The sequence below is a fragment of the Macaca nemestrina genome, chromosome 3 (genome assembly GCF_043159975.1).
Source record: "Macaca nemestrina isolate mMacNem1 chromosome 3, mMacNem.hap1, whole genome shotgun sequence".
Lineage (NCBI taxonomy): Eukaryota > Metazoa > Chordata > Mammalia > Primates > Cercopithecidae > Macaca > Macaca nemestrina.
This window is the reverse complement of record NC_092127.1, coordinates 47242644-47268455: the sequence shown is the minus strand read 5'-3', so window position 1 is coordinate 47268455 and position 25812 is coordinate 47242644. Positions and strand designations below refer to the sequence as shown.

At 37.1% G+C, this 25812-nt stretch overlaps 1 protein-coding gene across 12 annotated transcripts in view; it reads right to left on the bottom strand.

Moving 5' to 3' along the window:
* The window catches only part of LOC105493295 (inositol polyphosphate-4-phosphatase type II B), an 822839-nt gene that overhangs the window by 177570 nt on the left and 619457 nt on the right, over positions 1-25812 (bottom strand). For all 12 annotated transcript variants that reach the window (XM_011760836.3, XM_011760835.3, XM_011760841.3 and 9 more), the window contains 2 exons: positions 6421-6551; positions 5947-6051 (listed from right to left, as the gene is read on the bottom strand). In XM_011760836.3, the coding sequence (XP_011759138.1) occupies positions 5947-6051; positions 6421-6551 (236 nt within the window). The remainder of the gene's footprint in view (positions 1-5946; positions 6052-6420; positions 6552-25812) is intronic.

Genomic DNA, 25812 nt, shown 5'->3' with positions numbered 1-25812 from the left:
CCAAGCAATTTGACATCATTATTAAATATATCTAACGTAATTATGCTTCACTGATGAGGTGATACTCTCAAATTCTTGAGATACAGAAATCAGAGAGCTCTAGAAGCTCCTCTCTTTTGCTCCTTCCTTCTCTTCAGAGATTATAAAATGAAAGGCCAAAGAGGTTAGCTAATTCCTCCACAGTTAACACAGTAAATATTGGCTACTGTTCGACCTGATTTCAACTGCAGCTTTATGATATAAAATCATTTTTTAAACATATTTTAATTAAGCTTCTTTTCATACTAATTTACAGAATCCCACTTGAGATATTTGAAAAACAACAAACAAAAACAATGAGAGTGGGCGGGGCTGTGCTTGACAGGTGTGTTTCACTCATGCAAACTAAGGGCAAGCCCATTCATTCCCTGTGGGCTCAAATCAGGAACTGAAAAGCCATGAGAGACTATCTCTGCCTTTCCTCTCTTTTTGTGGTCTGCCTTATTACTGTATGTCTGATTTTTCTTCCTTGTTGGTTCCCTAGAACACAATTAGAGTTAAATTCGTGAGGACAGATTGTCTCTGAATCCCCAAAGAGAATACACGAGTGAAACTCCATTGATTTAGCTTGGTTGAAGTGATCACACCAGACTCTCTTTTTATTTTTTTGCACATGCTGTGTCAGGCACTGCGATCACTCAAGCAGCTATATCTAAGGGGACCAGGCTCACAAAGTAAAACCATAGCTATATAGCTAATATTTACAAAACATTCATGCTTAGAGTTAGCTAATATATTAATAATGCAGAGTTACATAAAGAAGGCTTTCAGTACTATAGATTACAACGGATCCATAAACTGTGTCTGCTGTGAAACAAAGTAGCTGCTTTAGTTCGATTTCATTACATTTTAAAGCAAAATATTATACTTTTCTATTGTATATCTATAACATATAAAATAAAACAGAATATTACATTACAGGAATTTATATTCCATCATATTCACAATTGATGTGCCATGAAAATAAAATTTATTAAAGTATATTAGTATAAAATCTTTTGTTTTTAATTTTGGGGTTTACGTTTCATTCTTGCCACTGCTGGCTAAGATCTATTGTGGTGAGTATTCTACTTGTTACATTTAGTTTAAGTGATGAATAAGGATGAAAAACTTAACTTAATGAGTTTCAGGGCACCCTAAGTTAACTGCAGGTTATTCCATTTGTCAGTATGAGACATGACAACATTAGTTCTGCTCAGTTACTTATTTCAAGAGCTACATATTAGCCTTGTATTTAGTGACTCTGCCAGCTATTGTTTGCAAAGCTTCCTCTCCAAATATAGCAGGCTTATTAGTCAAATGTGAAGACACAATTTACTAATGGTAAAAATGAAAAAAAAAATTAGACCACATCCAAATAGCTTGCCAGTAAAATGCCAAGGCTTAGCCCATCTTACTTGCATTATTACCTTGCAATATTCAGCTAAACATTCAAATCAGTAGCCACAAATCTTAAATAAATTCAACTGCAATCCAAAATCTGTTAAATACATGTTATGAAAGAAAGTAGAATATTTGATTCACTACCATCCATGAAAACTTTTAAGCTTTTCATTTTGCAAATAATAAAATGACACTCAAAGAGGTCAAATAACATGGTTAAAGTCAAAGTAGTAAGTGTCAAGGACCCAAAATTTCAATGGAGTTTTCAACCTGTATTATAACATGTAGTTGGTGACCTAGTCTGCATAGCAACTACTTAATCTGAACTCCAGTTTCAACTAATAACTTTTAATATTATATAAATATTTTTAAAACATAAGCTTGATAATTTAGCATGCTGTTATATATGCAATACAATTCTGTACTTTTCCCATTAATGTGGCTCTTAGGACATCTAGCCTTTTCCCATATTTTCTTTTTAGCTCTTCAAAGACCAGAACCAGTCTTTCTGCTAACTGCTTTGTCAAAAATCTTCTAGTTTCTGGGTTGTACCCAAGATCTGTAACATTAATTTTTTTTCTGTATTCCTTAGTATTTGTCATTACAAGTAAGAAATTCCTTTCAAAATCCTCTTGTGGGTTTGCTCGTACCTCCCAAGAAAGATACCTCAGAATGTGACTTTATTTGGAAACAAGGTCTTTACAGATATAATCTAGTTGAAATAAAGCCATTTATCCTATATAATTGTTGTCCTTAAAGGGGACATTTGGATACAGAAACAGACATACAGAGAGGGCAGGAGAACACCATGAGCAAGATAGAGGATTGGCATATAACATCAGCAGGCAAAGGATTACCAGCAAACCAGCACATACCAGGAAAGGACAAGGAAGGAATACTCCATAGGTTTAAGGGGAAGCATGGCCCTGATGACATTTTTATTTCAGACTTCCAGTCCCCAGAATTGTGAAAAAATAAGTTTGGCTATTTTAGCAACCCAGTTTTTGGTGCTTTTCTATAACAGCTCTAGAAAACTAATACATATCCCAAACCAAACAAGTTAGAAAATGCATGCATGTATACACACACAAACACACACACACACACACACACACCCCTTTTGTTTGCTTTTCTAAATTTCTTTCTTTTAGTTGCCAGATTGTTTCTTTCAAATCTTCAAATCAGAGATTCAGAAACTAAACATATTGTCCTCATCCTATTTTACTCTATTTTTCAGATGGTACCTTGGACAACAGCATAGTACATGGTTCTTTCATTTTCAAGAAAGAAATATGAAGTAAAAGGCCACTTTGATCATAATTTCTCTTTGTTTGGTGGAAGTATTTTAAGGTTAATCAATAAACATTTGAATACATAATTAAGTATGAATTCATATGTATGTGGTCCCAAACAAATCTATCTGGTTTGATGACACTGTCATCTACCCACGGCTGTAAAGCAAATTATCCTTTTCCTTCCTTGCCTTATTCCCTCAGTCAGTAAGTATTTGCATGTGATGGTTTCTCCAAAATGCATCTTTAAGTCATCTTTAATCTAAACCTGGCTATTTCCTTAGTTCAAGACTTCGTTGATTTTTAATAGGTTCCTACTTGATCAATTTTCTCTAATTTCATCAGTTCTTATAAAACAGATCCATTTTGTTCCAGTGATGCAAAATGTCACATGTATAATAAAGCTACTATTATTTTATCAGTCTATGTGTTTTACACACCCTAACTCAATCAGGAATGAGAATGAAATTGCTTGGAAAGATTAAATAGCAGACTCAGCTCACGTAAAAAGTGGTAGTGCTACAATTCAAGCCCAAGGCTGTTACACTCGAAAATAATATAAACATTTTACTACATCATAAAAGCCTTTTCATTTTGGCTATTAGAAAAACATTATGTTGATTGTCAGATAGTTCTTAAGTATTTTAGTTTCTTTAACACTTGTAACACTTTGTTTTTGCTTATTTTAAAAATCATTACCTATTCTATTCAAACTACTGACAGACACTCAGTAATTAAGGAAGAACTACTGTCTACTCCATTTTGTGCTGCTATAACATAATATTATGGACTGAGTAACTTATATTAAAAAATATAAATTATTCTCTAACAGTTCTGGAGGTTAGGAAGTCTAAGATCAAGGCACTGGTATCTGATGATGGCCTTCTGTTGTGCTTTTAAATGGTAGAAGGTGGAAAAGCAAGAGAGAACAAATGCTGTGAATCTACAAGGCAGAAGAGCTAAAGAGGGTAAACTTGCTCCTGAAAGCTCTTTTTATCGTGGCATTAATTCACTCATAAGTGTAGCGTTCTCTTGATCCAAATGCCTCCCCTTAGGTCTCACCTCCCAACATTGTTGCACTGGGGATTAAGTTTCTAACACATGATTTTCGGGGATACATTCAGACCACAGCAGTTTCTAAATGCCTTGGGCCAATCCATCTCTCTTTTTATTCAGTTCTTTCATTTGACATAATCTGTGGTGAATAAGACCTAAATTAAAATTTCATATACTTGATCACCACATATAATAACATAATACATCAGAATAAGTATAATCACACTTAAACTTGCAAATCAGCTGATGATGTATATATGGTTGGTATGCAAACACTAGAAAACAATAAAGTTTAATTTTTCAGACTACAAAATTTCAGACAATTCTAAAGCAGAACTTAGATCTCACTTTCACGTTTTAAAACCATATTATTGAGATATGATTGACATATAAAAAGCGATATATATGTATACAACTTGATGACATTGGACATAAATACATACTCTTTAAACCATTACCACGACTTATGTCATAAGCCTACCAATCATCTCCAAAAGTTTCCTCTCTCTTTAATATTGCTATTATTATTAATGTGTATGTGTCTGATAAGAACACTTAACATAAGATCTATCCCCTCAGAAATTTTAAAGTATACAATATAGTACTGTGAACTATAGACACTATCCTGTACCATAACTCTCTAGGACTTATTCATCTTGCATAACTGCAACTTTGTACCCTTTGACTAATACCTCCTTTTTTCATCCTCCCCATAGCCTCCGGAAACCACCATTATACTCTCTGCTTCTATGAGTTTGACTATTTTAGATTCCTCATATAAGTAGTGTCATGTAATATTTGTTCCTCTGTATCCTGGCTTATTTCACTTAGCATAACATCCTCCAGGTTCATCCATGTTGTCTCACCATGGCAGCATTTTCTTCTCTATAAGGCCGAATAATATTCCATTCTTTGTACATATCACAATTTATCTTTTCACCCATTGATGGACATTTTTCTGTCTTGGCTACTGTGAACAATGCTGCAATGAATGTGGGAGTGCAAACACCTCTTTGAGATTCTCATTTCAATTATTTTGGATAAACACCCAGATGTGTGAATGTTGGACCCTATGGTAGCTTTATTTTTAGTTTTTTTAGGAACCTCCATATTTGTTTTTACCATAGTGGCTACACCAGTTTACATTTTCACTAACAGTGTACAACAGCTCTTGTGTTTTAACCTTTCTAAACCTGTAACTACTATGTTGTAACAAGGGCTACAAAACAGAGTGTCAGAATGAGAATTTAGATGTCTAAGTATGTTTGTATGCACTTTTAGGCACTTATCCTAAAGATTTTGATAACTTTGTGACCCCTAAAAGATGGGTACTAGTAAGATGACCACAGCATTAGTCTTTTAAACAGGGAAACATTTAAGAAGGAAAGGAAGCAAGGGTACCATTAACAATGGTCATAGGCATATGCAGGGACAGGGACATAATCTAGGACTTTTGCCAGCAAACCAGGGCATAAAGTCATCCTGAATTTGCATAATTGCTATAGTAATAAGTTAAGGAAAAGGGGAGATGAAAAGATATTGGAAAGTATATTTTTGATAAATGGTGAGGGATTATTTATAATGGTAATAAATATGACACCATATTGGTCACTCTGGATCATTTTCAGGTACGTTCAGAAAAACCTATATATTTCTCTTTGACAAATATTTCTTACAACTGATTACTTTTAAATACTCTACCACCTTCTACCTTACTATACTCACTTTTTTCCCCATAGAAAAGGGGGCTTCTATTGATAGTTACCAGTAAGTCATAAAAACCTGGCATATTAGTCGACTTTGGGGCTTTGGTTTCTCAAGACAGGAAAAATACGAGCAAATTTCGTTTTTTCTTTCTTTTTTTTCCCCTAATTCAAGTGAGCACAAGTGTTACCTATTAGCCACCGTTAATACTACTTAAGGATGCTATTACTCATTTTGCATTTTCATCTCTACCTCAATCCAGGTGCCACAATCATAAAATATTTCTCAAAAATACAGCAACAAAAATATCAGAGTCTCTTTAGCAGGATTTAAGGTCATTATGAGGTTCAATTGTTTCATTTTCAACTGTATATAATTGTTAAACTTGACTTCTGCCAATACTCAAGCTGTTCAAAGAAGTACATACTGTAATATAATTTGCCATTTTGAAAAGAATAATTTATGATGATACCTTTCAAGTGAGGGCTGTGTACCTGCATTCTTTGCAGATGTAGATTTACTGGAACAAATTCTAATGTTTTCTCTCCTTTGCTGCTGCTTGATTTGAAAGAGGACCCTGATGGAAACCAGAAATGAAACATTATTAGTAAATAATGATAAATCAATATGCATGTTAAAAGATAAACCTGACAGAAAAATGTTAAAATAACTTCAGAAAGAAAAACATATCCTATATTTATGAGTTGCTTTTCTTCTTAGAAATTCAATATTTTAAAAAATTGTCTCAATTATTCACGTAATAATTCTGTAAGGTAAAATAGGGTATTGTTTTCTTTGTTTTAAGATGTTAAAGTTAGAAGTAAAAGAGTTTTTAAAAAAAATCTCCAGTTCTCCTATCTACATAAAATCAGTTTATTATTATTTTTTCATTTCACAAGCAGGAAATGCAATTCACTTTGAGTAAGCAGAGTTATTGCTTCCACACCTGTTTCCTTGCTCAGTTCTGTCAGAATATCTTGGTACATATTCACCATTTGGTCACAGTGAGTAAGGACATTTTTTCGCAGATTGTCCCAATGTGGAGAAAGCTCACCAAGTTCTTTTATCTCCTGGTTTCTGTTAAGAGTGGAAGAGAGGAAAAACTTTACTTTTATCTTAAATCCATAGACACATAACCCTTAGTCAGACTTGTCAAGATAGTAAGAAATTATTTCATCATAATTACCAGGAAAGTTCTATGAGCTTATTAGCTTAAATATTTTTAAAAAATTATTTTAGCACACAAAAAATATGAATAGTTTAGACCACACAAATAAAAACATATGTCAAAGGGCAAAAAATTAGAAATGTTAAATTCCCTGATGAAATTTTCACAAAGATGGCAGACTTCCTATTCTTATATACATAGGGAAGATATCAGTTAAAAAGCAAATCGTAAAACCTCTATGTAAAGATGGCTAAGTTTTTAAGTTTCAACGATACAGAATCAAAGAATGTGGGAAGGGATATCTGACCATGTTGGAAGCAAACATGAGATACTTAGGTAATTCCGTTTATATATAATATAGTTACAAATATTTCTTTAAAAAGCAAAAGCCCGGCTGGGCGCGGAGGCTCACGCCTGTAATCCCAGCACTTTGGGAGTCCGAGGTGGGTGGATCACCTGAGGTCAGGAGTTCAAGACAAGCCTGGCCAACATGGTGAAACCCTGTCTCTACTAAAAATACAAAACTTAGCCAGGCGTGGTGGCGCGTGCCTGTAGTCCCAGCTACTCAGGAGGCTGAGGCAGGAGAATCTCTAGAACTCATGAGATGGAGGTTGTAGGGAGTCGAGATTGGGCCACTACACTCCAGCCTGGGTGACAAAGCGAGACTCTGTCTCCCCCCCCCCCAAAAAAAAAAGCCCGAATAACAAATAAATGGTATTGTCAGGTATGGTTTTATTGGCTTCAGCTTCTGCCAAAAGGACAATGTATGAAACTACTGTATGTGTATGCATTGTTCTGTCCTTATCAAAAAGAAGAGCTAACCATGTCATTTAGGCTTCAATTACTAACTTTTATCTAAATCTCTACCCTTTAGCCAAGTTAATTTAAATCATCAGAATGCCTTTTTAAAATTATAGTGATAAATGGTCCAATATGCTGCTTGGTTAGATCTCTTATTCATTTCTGTAACCTTTTACCAACAACATTTTCATGAGGCTAATTTAACCAGTAATAATGAAGCTTCTTTGCTATTTTGGCCATGAAACATGCTAAATATCAAGCTAATAAATTCACAAGCTGTAGAATCTTTAACATTCTGTTAAATGCAAGAATAATGGATGGTGTGCAAAAATGTGACTTGCTTTCAAATGGTTGTAGCTGTCTTTGTTTTGTTCCAATGGGATTGCAATTTTGGATTGCTGCAATTTTCATCTGAGGTCTTTATAATTTTTGTGAACATTCATGTCACTCTCAACTTTTCCAAAGATTAGTATTCATGATGAAGCACTCATGGAAGAAAAAGTAATTAATCAATAGACAATAGAGTAAAAAAAAAAAAAAAAAAAATCATGACCAAATAAGAGACGAAGGTTGAAGATTGGGGAGTTAACTTCTTGTTTGCACTCAAACGGCAGGATGTACAAGTTTAGGAAAAAGCAACAACCACTAAAGCAAACAAGTAATTCCAAAAGATTGATATATCCAAGTCCAGAAGAATCTGAGCAATTAGGTTGTATCTGAGATATATAGCAAGTGTAATATATCAACTTAATATGTAAAGTTTCAGTTTTGCTTTCAACATACAGTTATAATGAAAATATTAGCTAACAATTGTTATTTAATACTAATAGATGCACCATATGGTTACAATTTGTATTGTCTCTAAATTATTATCAGAAAGAATAATTAAAGGGGAGATGACGAGGAAGGTAGAAGAGTGATAGTGAAGCCCCTGACTACATTCTGGGATAGTGGGGGTGGTGTACATTCCCTTGCCTAAGATAAGTTTGGCAAAATGTAATCAGAAAAGTTTAGTGTTCTGTGAGGAGTGCCTTAATACAAGCTGTGAGGACTCCATAATTTTTGTTTAAAATTTATTGCACTCTTCCATTATGCCACAATTTATAAAGAGAAGGATACTGATGAATCTGTTTGTTTTAAGAAATGACAGTAAAAATAGGTACACATTCTGAAAAGGACAAACAACGAGCATACTGTCTCTCTGCACTGAGAAAAGTTCCAATATAGGGGAACTACATGATAAAAGTGCAATAAACCAGACAGAGTAATGAAAACATTGCAAAACAAAATGGGGCAGGGTAAGAGACACACTGCATTTATTAAAAAAGAAATTAATAAGCACATTAATTTCATTAAAGAAGAGAGGTATATTCATACATTAAAATAGAGAAGGATAGAAGATAACTTGGTGCATGAAAATTGGTAAACTTTCCAACCAGGAAGCCTAGGGCTATTTATTCATAAAGACATTTTAATTTGTCACTCAGTGTTCAAAAAACTTCCTGGATTAAAACCTTTGCTTGGCATCTCAATCCAGATTCTCTAGGAAGCACAGAATGAGATTAAGCAATGCCAGGTCAACCACAAGGAGGTAAAAAAAGAAGTGATACAGGGAAGAGAAGAAAGCAGCCACAAGGTGGTACATGACTGAGCTGGGCAGAACTTCACAAGAAAACGTGGCCTGTTATTTGGTCATGTGAAACAAACCTAAAGAAGTCATTTGGAACCTTTGTACCTTGGAACAGTTAGTCAGAGAGAGGAACATTTACATGTCAGTTGCTTGTCATACTCTATGTTTCATTGATAAAGATTCATCCTACAGGTCATTAAGTCCTCTGCCTTTTATGATTTCATAATCTGCCCCTTTGTGTAGCCACTGGGGAAACCATACTCTAACGGAGATAGAATTTTCCTGGGTGTGTCCCTATATGACAGTTGCCAAAACTACTGTGAATCCTTCCATGGTGGTTGCTACTGGGGACACGCTAATGCCTTGTCTTCACCTTGAGAGAGGCTAATATAGTAAATGGTGTTAAGAGATAAGGTGACAGTGGTGGCAATATCTGAGGCTCACCATTGAGCAAGTGGTCAAAAACGTGAAGACATGTTAGGATTGTAAGGTTTTAATCCTTAGGATTAGGATTGAGCCAATGTAGAAAAGCACACAAACTGGGCCCAGGACAGACAACCCCATGTACAACTCAGATGTACTTGCACCATCTACTGACAACCCGATAGCATGCAAAATAAGATCCCTCACATATTTCCCAAGAGGAGAGTCTAAGTACAGTCCTTTAGAATGACGGCAAGCTGCGATTCCCCAGAGACTTAAAAGAGCGGTAATAAATCCAGCCACAATATCCAATCCTCCAACTAGTTCTTAAGGCCTTAATTGACATTCATCACCTATCTCCTTTACCATGAATCCCAGATTTTCCTCCATACTCTACCAGCATTTTCAGCTGATCTGAGCTGCTGCTGAGTAGGGTGTTGCAGACCTAAATCCTGATGAATTAAGCCCTTAGTTTTCTTGCTTCTATGGAGTCTTGGTTGCTGTAATTTCTCCTTCCCATCAGGGCGTGGAGTACTTCTAAGTTTCAGACATATTTTGCCTCGCTCAGATTCTGTGGCAATAGCCCATCTCCTCATGGTGGTGAGTATGGATATCTCACACCATTTTTTTGGTCTATCGTCGTGAGGAACACCAGATCACATATGGAACCAATCACAGCTTCCACTTAAGTGGGATTCTAATTGTGTCCCCTGACAGAACAGCACTGCTCCCCTGACTACACCACAAGAACCAGGATTCTAACTGGCAAAGTATAAAGTTGTAGGAAAAGGTAGTGCAAATACCACAAGCAGATCACTGCTATTGATTACAGGAAGGGGCTACCCTTAGTCCCAGGACTGTGGGTCCTGGGTATGATAAATACAACATTCTATATCAGCGATTGGTTTGGTGTATTTCCCAATCCTAATCCTAGAGGGTAGTATCCCAGTTCTAAGGTTTTTCCTCATGCTGGTGTCTTGGCTGAACTTTTCATGATTAATATTATTCCGCTGTACCATCAGGCCTGTCGCTGTTGGGTGATGAATCACATTATGACCATAAGCTTACTGTTGTGCCTTCTTTGATACAGCAGCAAATGTCCCTTAGTAGAAGCAATATTATATGGGGCACCATATCATTGGATCAGTCATTCTTAGGCTATCAGATGTGGGTGCCAGTGAAAGCACAGTAAGCGGAAAGACAAACACATATCTAGACCATAATTCATCCACTTAGGACAAATTGCTGCCTGCTCCAAAGTGGAGAAGATGCAACTTAATTTGCCTGCCACCCAACAGATGTTGGGTCTCTATTGTACCCTGGAGGAATGGTACCATCTCAGTGGCTCACTGTCAGTCTGCTTCTGGCATTTGATAGTTAGAAGCGACAATAGCTATATTAGCTTTGGAAAGGGAGGCCATGTCCTGGGTCCACGCATTTTCCCTGCTTCTGTCGCTAAGATCTAAGTCCAACCACAATAGATCATTCTCCTCACGGGTCTATTGCACAAACTCTGCAGTAACTGAGAAAGGAGGCTGGCTAATATCCACTACACGTGACAATGTCCACCTGGTAGCAGAAAGCTTCCTCTGCAGTATTTACTCTCTGATAGGCATGGTTTTGACTGTGCTCACTCCTACAGCCCCATCTACATGTCTCTTGCTCATATCGCTTATATTTGATTTTCTAGTCTTATTTCTTTCAGGCCCATCAGATTATTAACTCTGCCAAAGCTCAATGTACATCTGCACCTAAGGTTACCTCCTTCTCTACATGAAGGGAACACCAAGTAAACGCTTTGCTGATCTTCCCACTGGGTAAATTTCCTTCATTATTGACCGTGAAGTCCACCCAACATGTCAGGCTGACCCGTTTTTATACCAGCACAAGTTCTTTCCTCCTCCATGAGACAGTCATAGGGAACTCTTAAGGGTGTGAGTTGAGTACATGTTGAATGTACTCTCTAGAGTATATTCAGGAACTCTAAAGGTCTGTAATGACACTTTCCTATTTGCTTTTCCTAAAGATTCCACATAACAGAGTTGTTTCTCACCACAGACACTTTCAGCCCCATTGGCTCTCCTTGGTCACCCCAGGATTTATAATACAGTCTGGATCTTCTGGGATGTCCTTCTTGAATGGGCCCCACTTGTCACATTCTGCTGTTTAACTCAATGGTTTAACATATATTTATAAAGGGGTTGATTAGCAGTTAGTTAAGCACTAGACAAAAGGTCTTAATGATACGTGAATCAGAAATATAGTCCAAAGCACATCAATTCTTTTTTCTTTTTTGAGATGGAGTCTTGCTCTGCTGCCCAGGTTTAAGTACAGCAGCATAATCTCAGCTCACTGCAACCTCCGCCTCCCTGGTTCCAGTGATTCTCCTGCCTCAGCCTTCCAAGTAGCAGGGACTACAGGCACCTGCAATCATGCCCTGCTAATCTTCATATTTTTAGTAGAGATGCGGTTTCACCATGTTAGTCAGGCTGGTCTCGAACTCCTGACCTCAGGTGATCCACCCGTCTCAGCCTCCCAAAGTGCTGGGATTACAGGCGTGAGTCACTGTGCCCGGCTCAGCGGGTTAATTATTTGCATAGATGAAAAAAAGACCTTTATTGTGTATGTACACATATGTGTTACACTACTTATTTTCCTCATTATTTGTCATCATACCACAATATGTTAGAGGTGTGGCAACCACATATGCCAGTTTATACCTGTTATTCCACTGTAATTATTAATACTACTTTTATTCTCAAAATATTTATACAAGATTGTCTAAGTTATAAGATATCAGAGTTCATATAAGAATCATAAGCTCCCAGGATGCTACAGTTGGAAGGAAGCTCAGAGAATAACCTGAACCCTCATGTTTCACAGATGGAGAAGCTAAGGTAAAATCACTTGTTTATCTCAGAGTCACTAGAATACCCTAAAGCTTTTAGACTGTAATCCCCAAGCCCACTCTTCCCTTACCTCACATTATTCTCCACTATACAACGAAGAAACACAAGACAAACAGCAACAAAAATAAAAACAAAAAGCAAACAAATGGAGTGTACTTAATGAAGGTAGGTTGTGAGTGGGATTTGGAACCTAGGCTATTGATTTACAGAACTACATTTGTAAACTTTCACATGCTTTAAAAACTAAACCTAAAACCCCGTCTCCACTAAAAAATACAAAAAACTAGCTGGGCGAGGTGGCGGGCGCCTGTAGCCCCAGCTACTCGGGAGGCTGAGGCAGGAGAATGGCGTGAACCCGGGAGGCGGAGCTTGCTGTGAGCTGAGATCCGGCCACTGCACTCCAGCCTGGGCGACAGGCAAGACTCTGTCTCAAAAAAAAAAAAAAAACAAAAAACCTAAACAAAAGATAAATTATTATTTGGGATTTTTAACTCCTGGATATTTTAGTTTGAATGGCACGCCTACCAGTTACTACACAATAACTGAAATGTTCTAAAACATATTCAAGAGCATAATGGTGTCCGGAATTATAAGACCCAAAGATAACAGCACCCTGTAGTCCAGTCTCTGCATGTTGCTTCATTGATATAAGAAGCAATTTGCACTTTGGGAGGCCGAGACAAGCAGATCACGAGGTCAGGAGATCAAGACCATCCTGGCTAACACGGTGAAACCCCGTCTCTACTAAAAATACAAAATATTAGCCAGGCATGGTGGCGGGCGCCTATAGTCCCAGCTACTTGGGAGGCTGAGGCAGGAGAATGGTGTGAACCTGGCAGGAGGAGCTTGCAGTGAGCTGAGATCCGGCCACTGCACTCCAGCCTGGGCGACACAGCAAGACTCTGTCTCAAAAAAAAAAAAAAAAAAAAAAAGCAATCTGACATTACTGTTATAATTAAACAGTTGCATACCATTACAAAGCCTTTGGCATGAGTAGCAAAGGAGATTAGCTACATAAATGCATTTTTTAATTCATAGAAAAATAGGTTTTAGAATACCCCTTTCCTATCTGTAAACATTCTCATTTTACTCACAGTCACAAAAACTTATACTTTCAAAAGTTCTCTCTTTCAATCACTACTTTGCAATAACAACAAAATAATTCTTCCTGGAAAATCCACCCCCTTGCTAAACACATACAATCTCATGAATTCATTGCTTTACTCTCACTAGAGCTCTGTCTCCAAAACAAATCTTCTAACCTGTCTCTAGCTTCTCCCAGTTCTGCAAGAGTCCAACAGGTTGACACAAGAAGTTAGGGAGAAAAGACTGAATAATAAAATATTAATAAGCTTAGGCCTCTTACACATTAAACACTTTTGGGGACTTACTTCCATCTGCTCCATTTCCCTTTGCTGACTACAAAAATAAAAGGCAAATCACACAAAATAAATCTCCAAAGGAGACATATAATTGCTAAGGTCTATTCAGGAAACATCTAGTGCTCTATAGATCCCTGCATTCTAACAGCAAAGTATGACATTCTTGATACTTGATGAAATATTCATACAGATGTCTGGAAATAACCTCATGAAGTACTTTTTGTCTATATGGCTCGCTTTGTCTTACTGTGTTTAAATATTTCAAAAACACATGCTTTTTATTTTCAGTAAAATTGCAAGTTTCTGGAAGTCATTATATCCTCTGAACCTTCCACAATGTAGAACACCCTACTAATTATATGACATGTTTAAAACACAAGCTATTTTAAAACATGACGAGAAAATGAGATTAAAAGACAAAACAAAACAACTCTGTGAAGAACAAAGAGAAATAATTAAGGACAGAGTGAATCACAGAATAACTGGGAAAAAAGTAACCAAATGTGCTTTAATTTTGATACATATAATGCATAAAATATTGTCAGGAATATTAAACAGATAAGTGTTTTTTTACATTTTACTCCTTACATCCCTGGGGCTGTTGTGGCTATAGGGACTCGGTAAGTATTGGACAAATTAGGGCAAGTAAATGAATAGGCCTCAAGTTCTTTCCTTTACTGTACCAACCCAGCAGCTCCAACTATTTCTCTTTAATTCACATTGGAATTCTGTGTACAATTCTGTTTGGAAAACAAAAGTTACTGGGGGGGGGGGCAGGGGGGGAAGAAGAAGAAGGCTTAAGATCACCAAAATAGAAAATTGTAGCTCTATTTAAAGCTTCTATTTAAAACACAGCATTAAAGCCCACTGATGATGTATTCAAGGAGGGATTTCCAACATGGGGCAAAAGTGCTTTGAGCATGTGAGTGGCAGAGACTATCTTTATTCATCTTTTTATCCGACCACAGCCTCCTACCCATGGGAAGTATCCGAGATGAGCTTGAGCTTGTTGACTTAATAAATGAAGTTTGCTTGCAGATTGTTCTTATATTTTCCTAAAATTTAGGATAAAGTCAAAATATAGACTAACCCTAAAGTAGAGTGCTAAGCTCTGCCAAGTTTCAGTGCAGAAATGAGACATTGTACGCCTGTAATCCCAGCACTTTGGGAGGCCGAGGCGAGCAGATCATGAGGTCAGGAGATCAAGACCATCCTGGCTAACACGGTGAAACCCCGTCTCTACTAAAAATGCAAAAAAATTAGCCGGGCATGGCGGTGGGCTCCTGTAGTCCCAGCTACTTGGGAGGCTGAGGCAGGAGAATGGCGTGAACCCGGGAGGCGGAGCTTGCAGTGAGCCGAGATGGCGCCACTGCACTCCAGCCTGGGCGACGGAGCGAGACTCCGTCTCAAAAAAAAAAAAAAAAAAAAAAAGAAATGAGACATTGTTCAGTCTTCTAACCTTGTATGATGTAGGTCTATAATCCTAGATTAAGCAAGTCTTCCTTAGGGATAGAGAAAGATTTGAAAAATTTATCTTCATATGGCATTTCCTACTGTGATGGTTAATCCTATATGTCAACTTGGTTGGGCCACAGGGTGCCAAGATATTTGGTCAACAGTATTCTGAGTGTTTCCATGAGGGCATTTTTGAGGCAGATTAACATTTGACTTGGTAGCCTCAGTACAGCCCACTGCCCTCTCTAACTTGGGTGAGCCTAATTCAATCAGGTGGAGGCCTGAATAGAATAAGAGGCTGACACTTCCCCCAAGTAAGAGAGGATTCTCCTGCCTGACTGCCTTCAAACTGAGACTTTGCTTTTTTCCTGCCTTTGAACTCAGACTGACACTCTAGACTGGAACCACACCATCGGCTCTATTGGGTCTCCAGCTTGCCTACTCAACCTGCAAATCTTGGGACTTGTCAGCTTGCAAAATGATGTGAGCCAATTCTTTCTTTTTTTTTTTTTTTTTTTTTTTGAGACGGAGTCTCGCTGTGTCTCCCAGGCTGGAGTGCAGTGGGTGATCTCGGCTCACTGCAAGCTCCGCCTCCAGGGTTCACGCCATTCTCCCGCCTCAGCCTCCCAAGTAGCTGGGACTACAGGCGCCCGCCACCACGCCTGGCTAGTTTTTTTTGGTTTTTTTTTTTTGTATTTTTAGTAGAGACGGGGTTTCACCATGTTAGCCAGGATAGTCTCGATCTCCTGACTTTGTGATCCACTTGCCTCAGCCTCCCAAAGTGCTGGGATTTCAGGCTTGAGCCACTGCGCCCGGCCGTGAGCCAATTCTTTCTAATAAATCGTGTGTGTGTGTGTGTGTGTGTGTGTGTGTGTGTGTGTGTGTGTGTGTTCTACTGTGTTTCTCTATGGAACCCCGACCCACACACTAACTATGCTGGGATTCCATTGCACTGATTTCTCTCTGCTTAGTGCATAAGAAGCTGAGAGGCAGGCCAGTTGGTGGTGGTGGGAGAGAGATGGAAGGAAATCATCCAGAATATAGTTTAAGCTCTTCCATGGGCTTTTATCCTCCTACCACATTTTACAAATGCTCTCCTGACTTGTTCAAAAGAAAAACGACTACAGAGATGTTCGACTTGTCTAAGGGACATGCACAAGAAATCTCTGTAGTTCTGAGGCCAACATTCTGTGTGCAAGCACCTATGTATGATATTGGAAGTGTGAACCAGAACTGGTAAACTTTAAAAATCTGGGTATATAAATTCAAAAATGTCAGAAATTATGGAAGGTAATTAGTGTAATGAGTATCTGAGAATAACAGGCAATTAATTTACAGAAGAGTAGTAAGACAAAGTAGCCTGATAGAAATGTATACACCAAAGGAAATAGCCCAGTATGAGAGACAGAAACATGTTATTTGAGACTGTTATAATTTAAGTAAATAGAAATATTTATCCACAAGGAACTCTATAATACCATTTTTAAAAATAAAAATAGCTATAGAACTTAAATAAAGCCTTTTGTTAGTTATTACACAGTAAAACTACACATGGTATGCATAGGTAGAAAGTTTAACAGCCAAGGTGCTTTCATTCATTAAACAAAATTAGACCTTAAATCAAACTTAAAAGAAGTCATAAAAAAATTATTCACTAGGAAAAAAATTAAATACTAAATAGTCAGTGAAGAATAGACTACATAAATGACTGGCAGGTGGCTTCAATTTCATAAAGTGGTTGGGTGACACCATAAAACTGCGCAAAGTTCAACTGGATGTCAGGTTTCACAGTATATTCAGCTCACAATTCAAAATGTCTGTACTTTAACCCATACAAGGATAAAAACTGCATCCATAAATCACAGGCCTATTTTTTAAAATACATTCCTATAAATGACAATGTGGTTAATGTTGCAAGCCATGAGCCACTATTTCAGGGAAAAACAACTGAATATTCCAAGTGGTCATTCACTCCAATTTTCACTTGAAGTTAAAATAACGGCTTATTGTACTACACACACAAGCCTCAAGTTATATACAAAGACTGACAGTTGGCACACAGTTATTACAGGATTTAGTTGTAATCACAAAATCTGTTTGTATCTGATAAACAGCCAGATTCTATTATTTAATTTTAGGTAACTGCATTAGAAAAAAAATGAAGAACAATAAGTATGTCTTTTTCCAAACTAAGAATCTATTTGCTATTCTTGATAAAGTTAAATTGGTATTTATTTACTTCTAAATAACATCTAGTTTACCCTTCATAGTTTGCGTTAAAGTTATGAAACACGGCCAGCATTTATTTTTTAGTATTTTAAAGCTCAGTGCTCCTCTATTGTCTAAAGCAGTGGTAGCTGCATTGTGTGAAGATGTCTCACAAATCCACATATGTTCATTACATGCCTTTTCATTCTAAGTAGCCATGGAAATTATGAAATGTACTTAAAAGCTGTTAAAACAAGAAAGAGTACTAATACTCTCATCACATTTTAATAATTTTTGCCCATAATTTCAGAAATAGAGAACATTTCTGGATACCACCCCTTTAAATTCCTCCACCCCTGGACTTGGATGGAGGATGTTGTCCAGTTTCATAGGTAGAAGGAATTCAGCAGGCTCCACTGGATATTCTATGTCACATTTGTTTGGTTAGTGGACACCATAAGATTTTCCAGGTGTTATCCCTTTTGATAATCAAGGTTACTTTTGCATAGAAAAGATCCCTTCCTTTGATTTCATAACAATCCTCTGAGATCATTGCCCCACTGCTGCACCAAACAAAATAAAAAATTCAGTCGTACTAGGTATATTTCAAATGTTCAATAGCCACAAATGACTAGCCTATGGGATGGTACAGTACAGAGCATTTCTATCATCACAGAATGTTCTTTTGGACAACATCACTCTAGACAAATGACTGAGAAGTAAAGTGACTTGGTTGATGCTACATTGCCAGTAAATGGTAGATTCAGAACATGTACTCAGGTCCTAGGAATTCAAATCCTGTTATCGTTTTTATGTAAATTCTTGGGGGAGTACAGTTTCTCCTATAAAAGTGTCCCTGAATAGAAGGACAAGATTAGAAGCTCCTACCTGAGGGGCTCATCCGAATGTAACTTTCAAATAGTTCAACTGAGCTGGTTCAAATATTTTCTTTGAACGTGCATTGAACAGACAGTCTTGGCTATAGCGACTGCTGGAAAGCCAACCAACACAACAAAATGTGTATTTACGTTCTAGTCGTTTAACAATTACTTATAGACGGGCGGATCACAAGGTCAGGAGATCGAGACCATCCTGGCTAACACGGTGAAACTCCGTCTCTACTAAAAAATACAAAAAAACTAGCCAGGTGAGGTGGCGGGCACCTGTAGTCCCAGCTACTTGGGAGGCTGAGGCAGGAGAATGGCGTGAACCTGGGAGGCAGAGCTTGCAGTGAGCTGAGATCCGGCCACTGCACTCCAGCCTGGGCGACAGAGCAAGACTCCGTCTCAAGAAAACAAACAAACAAACAATTACTTATAGAGTGCTTCTATGTCAGCTATTATTCTGAGCACTTCACAAAAATTCACTCATTTGCCATTCATGACAATTCATTGAAATAGGCACAATGATTATCATTCTCATTTTAGAAAGGAGAAGTTAACCAGAGATGTTAAGTGACTCACTCCTGGTCACCCACCTAGTGACTGGCAGAGCTGGCATTAAGTCCAGGCAGTTTGCTAAGACTGTCATAAAAAAATATCATGGACTTGGTGGCTTAAACAATAGAAATTTATTTTCACAGAATTCTAGGGGCTAGAAGTCCAAGATCAAGGTGTTAGCAGGTTTGGTTTGTTCTGCAACCCCTCTCATTGGCTTGCAGATGACAACTTCTTCCCTATATTCACACTATATCTTTCCCCTGTGTACATATACTCCCTGGTGTTTCCCTGTGTACCCAAATTTTCTCCTATATGAACATGAGTCAGATTGGATTAGGGCCCACCATAATGGCCTCTCTTTAACCTAATCACCTGTTTGAAGACCCTGTCTCCAATATAGTCATATTCTGTAGTACTGGGGCTAGGGCTTCCACATGTGAATTTGGCAGGGGCAAGGTACAATTCAGCCCAAAACAGAGCTCATGCTTTAAACTGCTATGCTGTGTGGACTCTCTATTAGAAACATAACACAATCCCTCTCCCACTAGAAACCTTAGCAGAGAACATCTATCTTGACATTGCCAATCTGAGGAACACACAAAACAAAACAAACACCAAATTTCTATCTTGCCTACAAGGATAGAGTAGAACGTGTGATGCCAGTCTTTTCGTTTTTCACATTAAATTCCAATGGGCCATAAGAAAGGAGGGTTTTTTTTTGTTTTTTTTGTTTGTTTGTTTTTTGGGGGTTTTTTTGATGTTACTATAGCTCTTTTTAAATAAATTACAGATGCTATTTACCCTAGATCAGTCTTGTCCAGTAGAACTCTTCATGATGTTGGAAATGTTCTGTATCTGTGCTACCTAGTATGATAAGTACTAGCCACACGTAGCTGTTTGGTCCTTGAAATGTAAGCAGGTGAAGGAGAAACTAAATGTTTCATTTTATTTCATTTTTTAAAAATGTAAATAAGTTTAAATAGTTACATGTGGCAAGTGACTATGGTATGGGCTAGCTCGGTTCTAGATGCTTCAACTAAGCGTCAATGAGGTTCTTTCCTTCTAAACCTGGTGCTTACCCACTATTTCTGTTCTTGTTTTTATTTTTGTTTTTTTCTGAAACGGAGCCTCACTCTGTCACCCAGACTGGAGGGCAATGGCAAGATCTTGCCTCACTGCAACCTCCACCTCGCTGCAAACTCCGCCTCCCGGGCTCAAGCCATTCTCCCGCCTCAGCCTCCCAAGTAGCTAGGATTACAGGTGGATGCCACCATGCCCAGCTAATTTTTGTAGTTTTAGTAGAGACAAGGTTTCACCATGTTGGCCAGGCTGGTCTTGAATTCCTGGCCTCAGATGATTCGCCTGCCTCGGTCTCCCAAAGTACCAGGATTACAGGCAAAAGCCACCGTGCCCAGCCCTTACCCACTATTTCTTACACCCATGAATTATACTTATCTGTTCAGTTATGCTGGCCAGAATGCTTGAGTCATCCTTGACACTTACCTTCTAAATGTAATCTATCACCAAGTTCTGTTGATTTAGTTCCTTACAAAAGCTGAAATTTATGTACATGACTACCCTGGTCTAGGCCACCATCATCATAAGCCTAGGCACCTATAGTATCTCCTAACTTGTTTTTCCCTCCACACTTTTCTCCCATTTTCTAAATGTAATCCTGTTGCCCTGTGCTAACAATTTTAATTGTTCTTAGGGAAAATATATTATTGAGTGCTTATTATATGTTAGGTATTGTGCTAAATTCCAGGTATAATACAAATAACAAAATTGAGGAATTATTTTTATGTTGCTCAGCAGCTCCTAACTAATCTGAAGCCTGAGTATTACTCCAAAATCAGTGTCTCAGCTTCAAACACACCAGCTTTCTGGACAGAGGGCATGCCCTGCCTGCTCTTCTGTCCATTGGGAATTCGTGGCATAGTGTCGTCAGTATATCTAAGAAATGTGCTGGGTTTGTAAGCCAGAGGAGACTAAAACAAATCACAGACTCAGATTTGTATCTGAGACAGAACCAACTTTCAGTTGAAATACAAAAGAACTATCATAGTAGCTCTGATACATTGTTTCACCATGTATATGATTAACATAAATGTTAAGCATGGTTTCCACATATTAAAGGCATATGAATCTGTGAACAGATTTTTTTTATCAATAGTTTATTTTAAACCTTGCAATAACCATGTGCATATAGTATTTAGTCCCTTTTTTACAGCCGAGGAAACTGAAAATTAGAGTGGCTAGGTAAATTGGGCCATGTCATATAGCTAGTAAGTGGTTTTGGGGCGGCCAGATTTCACACATATATGTTCATATGTTCCACACATATGTGCATGCACACACACACACACCCCCCCTATAGTCTTAAGTGCTAGACTCTCTTGATCACTCAGTTAGTATAGTAGCTCTGCCAGACAAATGATAGTGGTATAACCAAAAAATAAAATAAAAATCTGGAAATTGAGAGACGAAATAGTGTTCTAGAAATTTTAACTATGTGCCAAGTAGTAGATATGTATTTTGAATGAGTTTTATATTTATTCTCATTCTGTACTTTTGTCATTTCCATACACTTTTCCCTCCTCCATTCACTTGAAATACAAAAATCTTGGCACAATTGGAAAAAAATGTGCTTCTGAATGAGTTTTGCCTTTTTCTTTCCCGTGGGGATATTTTAATACCCAAATAGAAGAATAAAAGATATATTTCTATCACCAGCTTGGTGACACTAAGTGCTCTACAGGACCTCTCATTAAGTGATACCAAGAATCCATAACAATGAACTTAATGACACACAGCATCTGCCCTCAATACTAGGAGTTGGTAGGGCAAATATGCTTTACATGATGAATATTATACCACATGGTATTCTAATTGTGCATCAACATTGCATAAAGAGGAATGAACAGAAGAAATAATATTAACCAGGTGTAAGTCAATGGTAGAGTCCTGATGTGATATTTTTAATGCATTTTTTTTTTTTTGGATCCTCAGTTCTTTGTTCTTAGAGACAGCAAGCAAGAAAGAGAAAGAGGAAGAGACAGAAAACTACAAAAACATCTATGAAGTTTATTTGATACACATTAGATTAAACAGAGTAGTTGCTCCCTATTGCTTTTCCCACTAATCAATGTTTCTTTAAAGTCAGTAAAGATTTTCACTGTGCATTTGTTTTACCTAAGTATTCAAACGTCAACAGACATCCCAAAAGACATGTGCTTCAGCCATGCCAAAAAAATCAAGACACAAAGTGAGGCTGGAGAAATAGCTAGATATAAAATCATGCCTACCTGGTAGGCCAAGTGAAGGGGAACCCTTGTCTGATGATAAACATATTTTGACAAAATACATAAATTAAATCTTAGAATGTCAAATCATGCTCAATGGAAAGTCTGGGTCACTATGTAATATAATCTTATTATCTTTTGCATAATGAAAGTGTTTTTGATATATAATTCACTTAAATAAATCTGAATGTAGTTGGAGTTTTTAATATATATATTTTTAATATTTTTAAGAGGTATTCTTGAAGTGCTATCATTTTGACATAAAATGAATAATCGTTTAAATTATAGTCACAAAATATTTTAAGATATAGAATCAGAAAATAAAATATCTTCTGTCTCTCAGAACAGCTTTACTACTTAGAAAACCAATTCTACATTATACGAAAACATTTAAGTAAACATATAGAATGTGTCTCTTTAACACATTTCCTTGTGCAGCAACTAGGATTTCAAAGCTGAGATTTTAAAGACTCTTACTGGCCATCTTCTTCATATGTAATAATATAAAATGATCAAAATATAGATTTAGGATATATATATATATAATTTATCATTGTTCTAAAATACAGCTCTAAAATATAGAATACAGAATATCTGATTTAGCGATAAAATGTATGTTTCTCACTGACTGAAAAAATATTTTATCACCATTAATCTAGTATATGTATAACATTTGCAAACTGTGATATCCAAGATAAGGCGTGTATATTCTCTCAAATAAGTGGCCCATAAAACATTGTATTTAAAGTTTCTATGTCTCAAACTCTACTGTATTGTTTACACTAAAGTGATGGTTAATGTTAAGTGTCAGTTTGACTGAAGGATGAGAAGTCTTGTTTCTGGGTGTATCTGGGTGTTTCTGGGTGTTACCAGAAGAGATAACATTTAAGCCAGTGGACTGGGAGAGGAAGACCCACCCATACTGTGGGTGGGCACCATCCAATAGGCTGCCAAAGTGGCTAGAAAAAGCAGGCAGAAGGTAGAAGAAACTACGAATTTCTGAGTCTTCCAGCCTTCATCTTTCTCTCATACTGGATGTTTCCTGCTCTCAAACATCAGACTTTAAGTTCTTTGGCTTTTGACTCTTGCACTTACACTAGTAGTTTGCCAGGGGCTCTTCGGCCTTTGGCCACAGACTGAAGGCTGCACTGTCAGCTTCCCTAGATTTGAGGTTTTGGGTCTGGGACTGAGCCATTGCAGCCTTCCTTGCTCCTCAATGTGCAGATGGCCTATCGTGGGACTTTACCTTGTGATCGTGTGAGTCAATTCTCCTTAATAAACTCCCTTTCATATGACAATATATCCTATTAGTTCCTGACCCTCTAGAGAACCCTGACTAATACATACACACACACACACACACACACACACACACACACACACATAGAGCAATGTGTATATATATATAGCAATTTATATATTTTTTAATATTCTAGTTATTTTATTTAATATTCTATTTATTTTATTTTATTTAATATTTCATTTATTTTATATATAGCAATTTATAAATTTATATATATATATAGCAATTTAAGAAAGGCTTTAAGTTCATTGTTTGGAATATTCGTATCCTTTCCTCTAAAGTCCTTGCATTATATAATAGAAAGATCCTCCCACCTCCTTCCCATTTATTGAGTTAATGATGAGACTTCTATATAGGAATGAAAAGGGGCAGGAGAAAAAGAGAAAAAAAAATATGACATAGATCAAATTAATTTTCTCCTGGGAACTTTTATTGGTTATGAGGTTCATTTCCACTGAAATATTTCTAAGTGTTACTTTAAAATATTTTGTGCTCATGATAGGTTTTCCAACACTATTTGAGGCCTAGGAATTTACACTTTTTTGATAAAGCCAATATTTCGTGGGCACCACAGTCTCTCATCTGAACATGTAAAGGTACACATGATATAACAAAATATTTGTAGCTGTCATGAAGCTTAAGTTATACATGTACCATCATTTTATCTAGTTTCAATGTAGACTGAGCACAGCAAACCTTTCAAGCAGTACAAAATTTGAAGAAAATACTCAACATAAACAAAATATATGGCAACATTAAAGCATACCATAAAAATTTTAGTGATAGTTTAGCAAGACCTACATAGCTTGTCGGCACTCAACCCAAGCTTGAAGGACTGTAAAGTTTGAAGCACTGTGAATACAAACAAACGCACTCACATATAAGCACGTACACACAGACCTTAAATAAACATAGGCTCTCTATGCTGTTTTCAACATGTTGCTCTCTTCCTTCCACTGTAATCACTCCACAATAAACCAGCTGCCATTTCCCCCATCTCTCATTTATGCTAGATCAAAGAGGTTGTTTTTTAATAGTCCCTTACATATCATGATTATGGAATAATTTATTAAACTTCTCAAAACAAAGATGTTATATTGAGTATGTTAGAGCTAATATTATTTGCCCACTCTTCCCTTCCCAACAGATAATTCCAGTATACTTCTTAGGAGGTTAAATATCAAAGCTGTCACCAGAAAACTCCTACTGTAAATCTGCATTTTATAACATTTTCAATCAGATTGTGTGTGCCTGCAACATGAGTCATGAATTCTAATGAAAAGAGTAAAGTTGTAGACAGAAAAACCATTAGTAGATTGTTGCATTATTATAGGGAAGAAATGATACAGTTTAATAAGAGCATGGGGAACAGCAGATATAAAAATTAAATGGGCTTGGGATAAACTGTGGAATTAGAATCATCAGAAATTGACACTTAAAGTAGAATGTGGTTAAATGTAGTCAAATAAAAACAAAAGGACATGTTCTACACTCCTGCACTGAACTGTTGGGTAGGCAGAGGGTAGTATTATGGACTGAGATAGGAACTAATTGAGGAAGAATGAATTTGAAAGGAAAAAGATAAGTTAAGTTTTAGACATGTTGAGTTGGAGCTAACTGCAAGACAAACAAATAGAAACATTCGGCAGGGGGTTGTGTAGTAGTATCTAGAGTTCAGAATATAAATGAGAGTTGGAGGATTTAGAAAACAATAGCATGTAGGTAATGATGAACTCCATGGCAGTGGATGCGACTGATTACAAAGGGCAAATAGAGTGGGAGAGCTAGTATACTTAGAACCAAGCATGAAGAAACACCAGTCTGTAAGGGATGGATAGAAAAAGAAGAGTCTACTCTGGAGACACAGAAGGCATAGCAAGGGAGGTCACTTTACTACCAGGAGAATATGCAGTCACAGCATCTGATGGAAGACTGTTTCCAAAATGAAGTTGAATGCTGCTGAGATGCCAAAAATATGAGGGGTAAGGACAGCACATTGGATTTAATGATAAAGCTGTCATTGCGAGATGTTTATCATATAGCCCTTTTAACTTCTGACAGTATAAGTAACAAAAAAAGAGATGAAGAAAGAACATTAAAAATGTTATTGGATGAAAATAATTTTAAGTTAATGAAAGTTATTACAGCTTTTTACATCTCAGGTATAGAATGCAATATATTTTCATGTATTCACGAAAAATTTGAAAAAAATTAGGCCAGTCATGGTAGCTCACACCTGTAATCCCAGCACTTTGGGAGGTCAAGGCGGGCAGATCACTTGAGGTCAGGAGTTCGAGACAAGCGTGGCCAACATGATG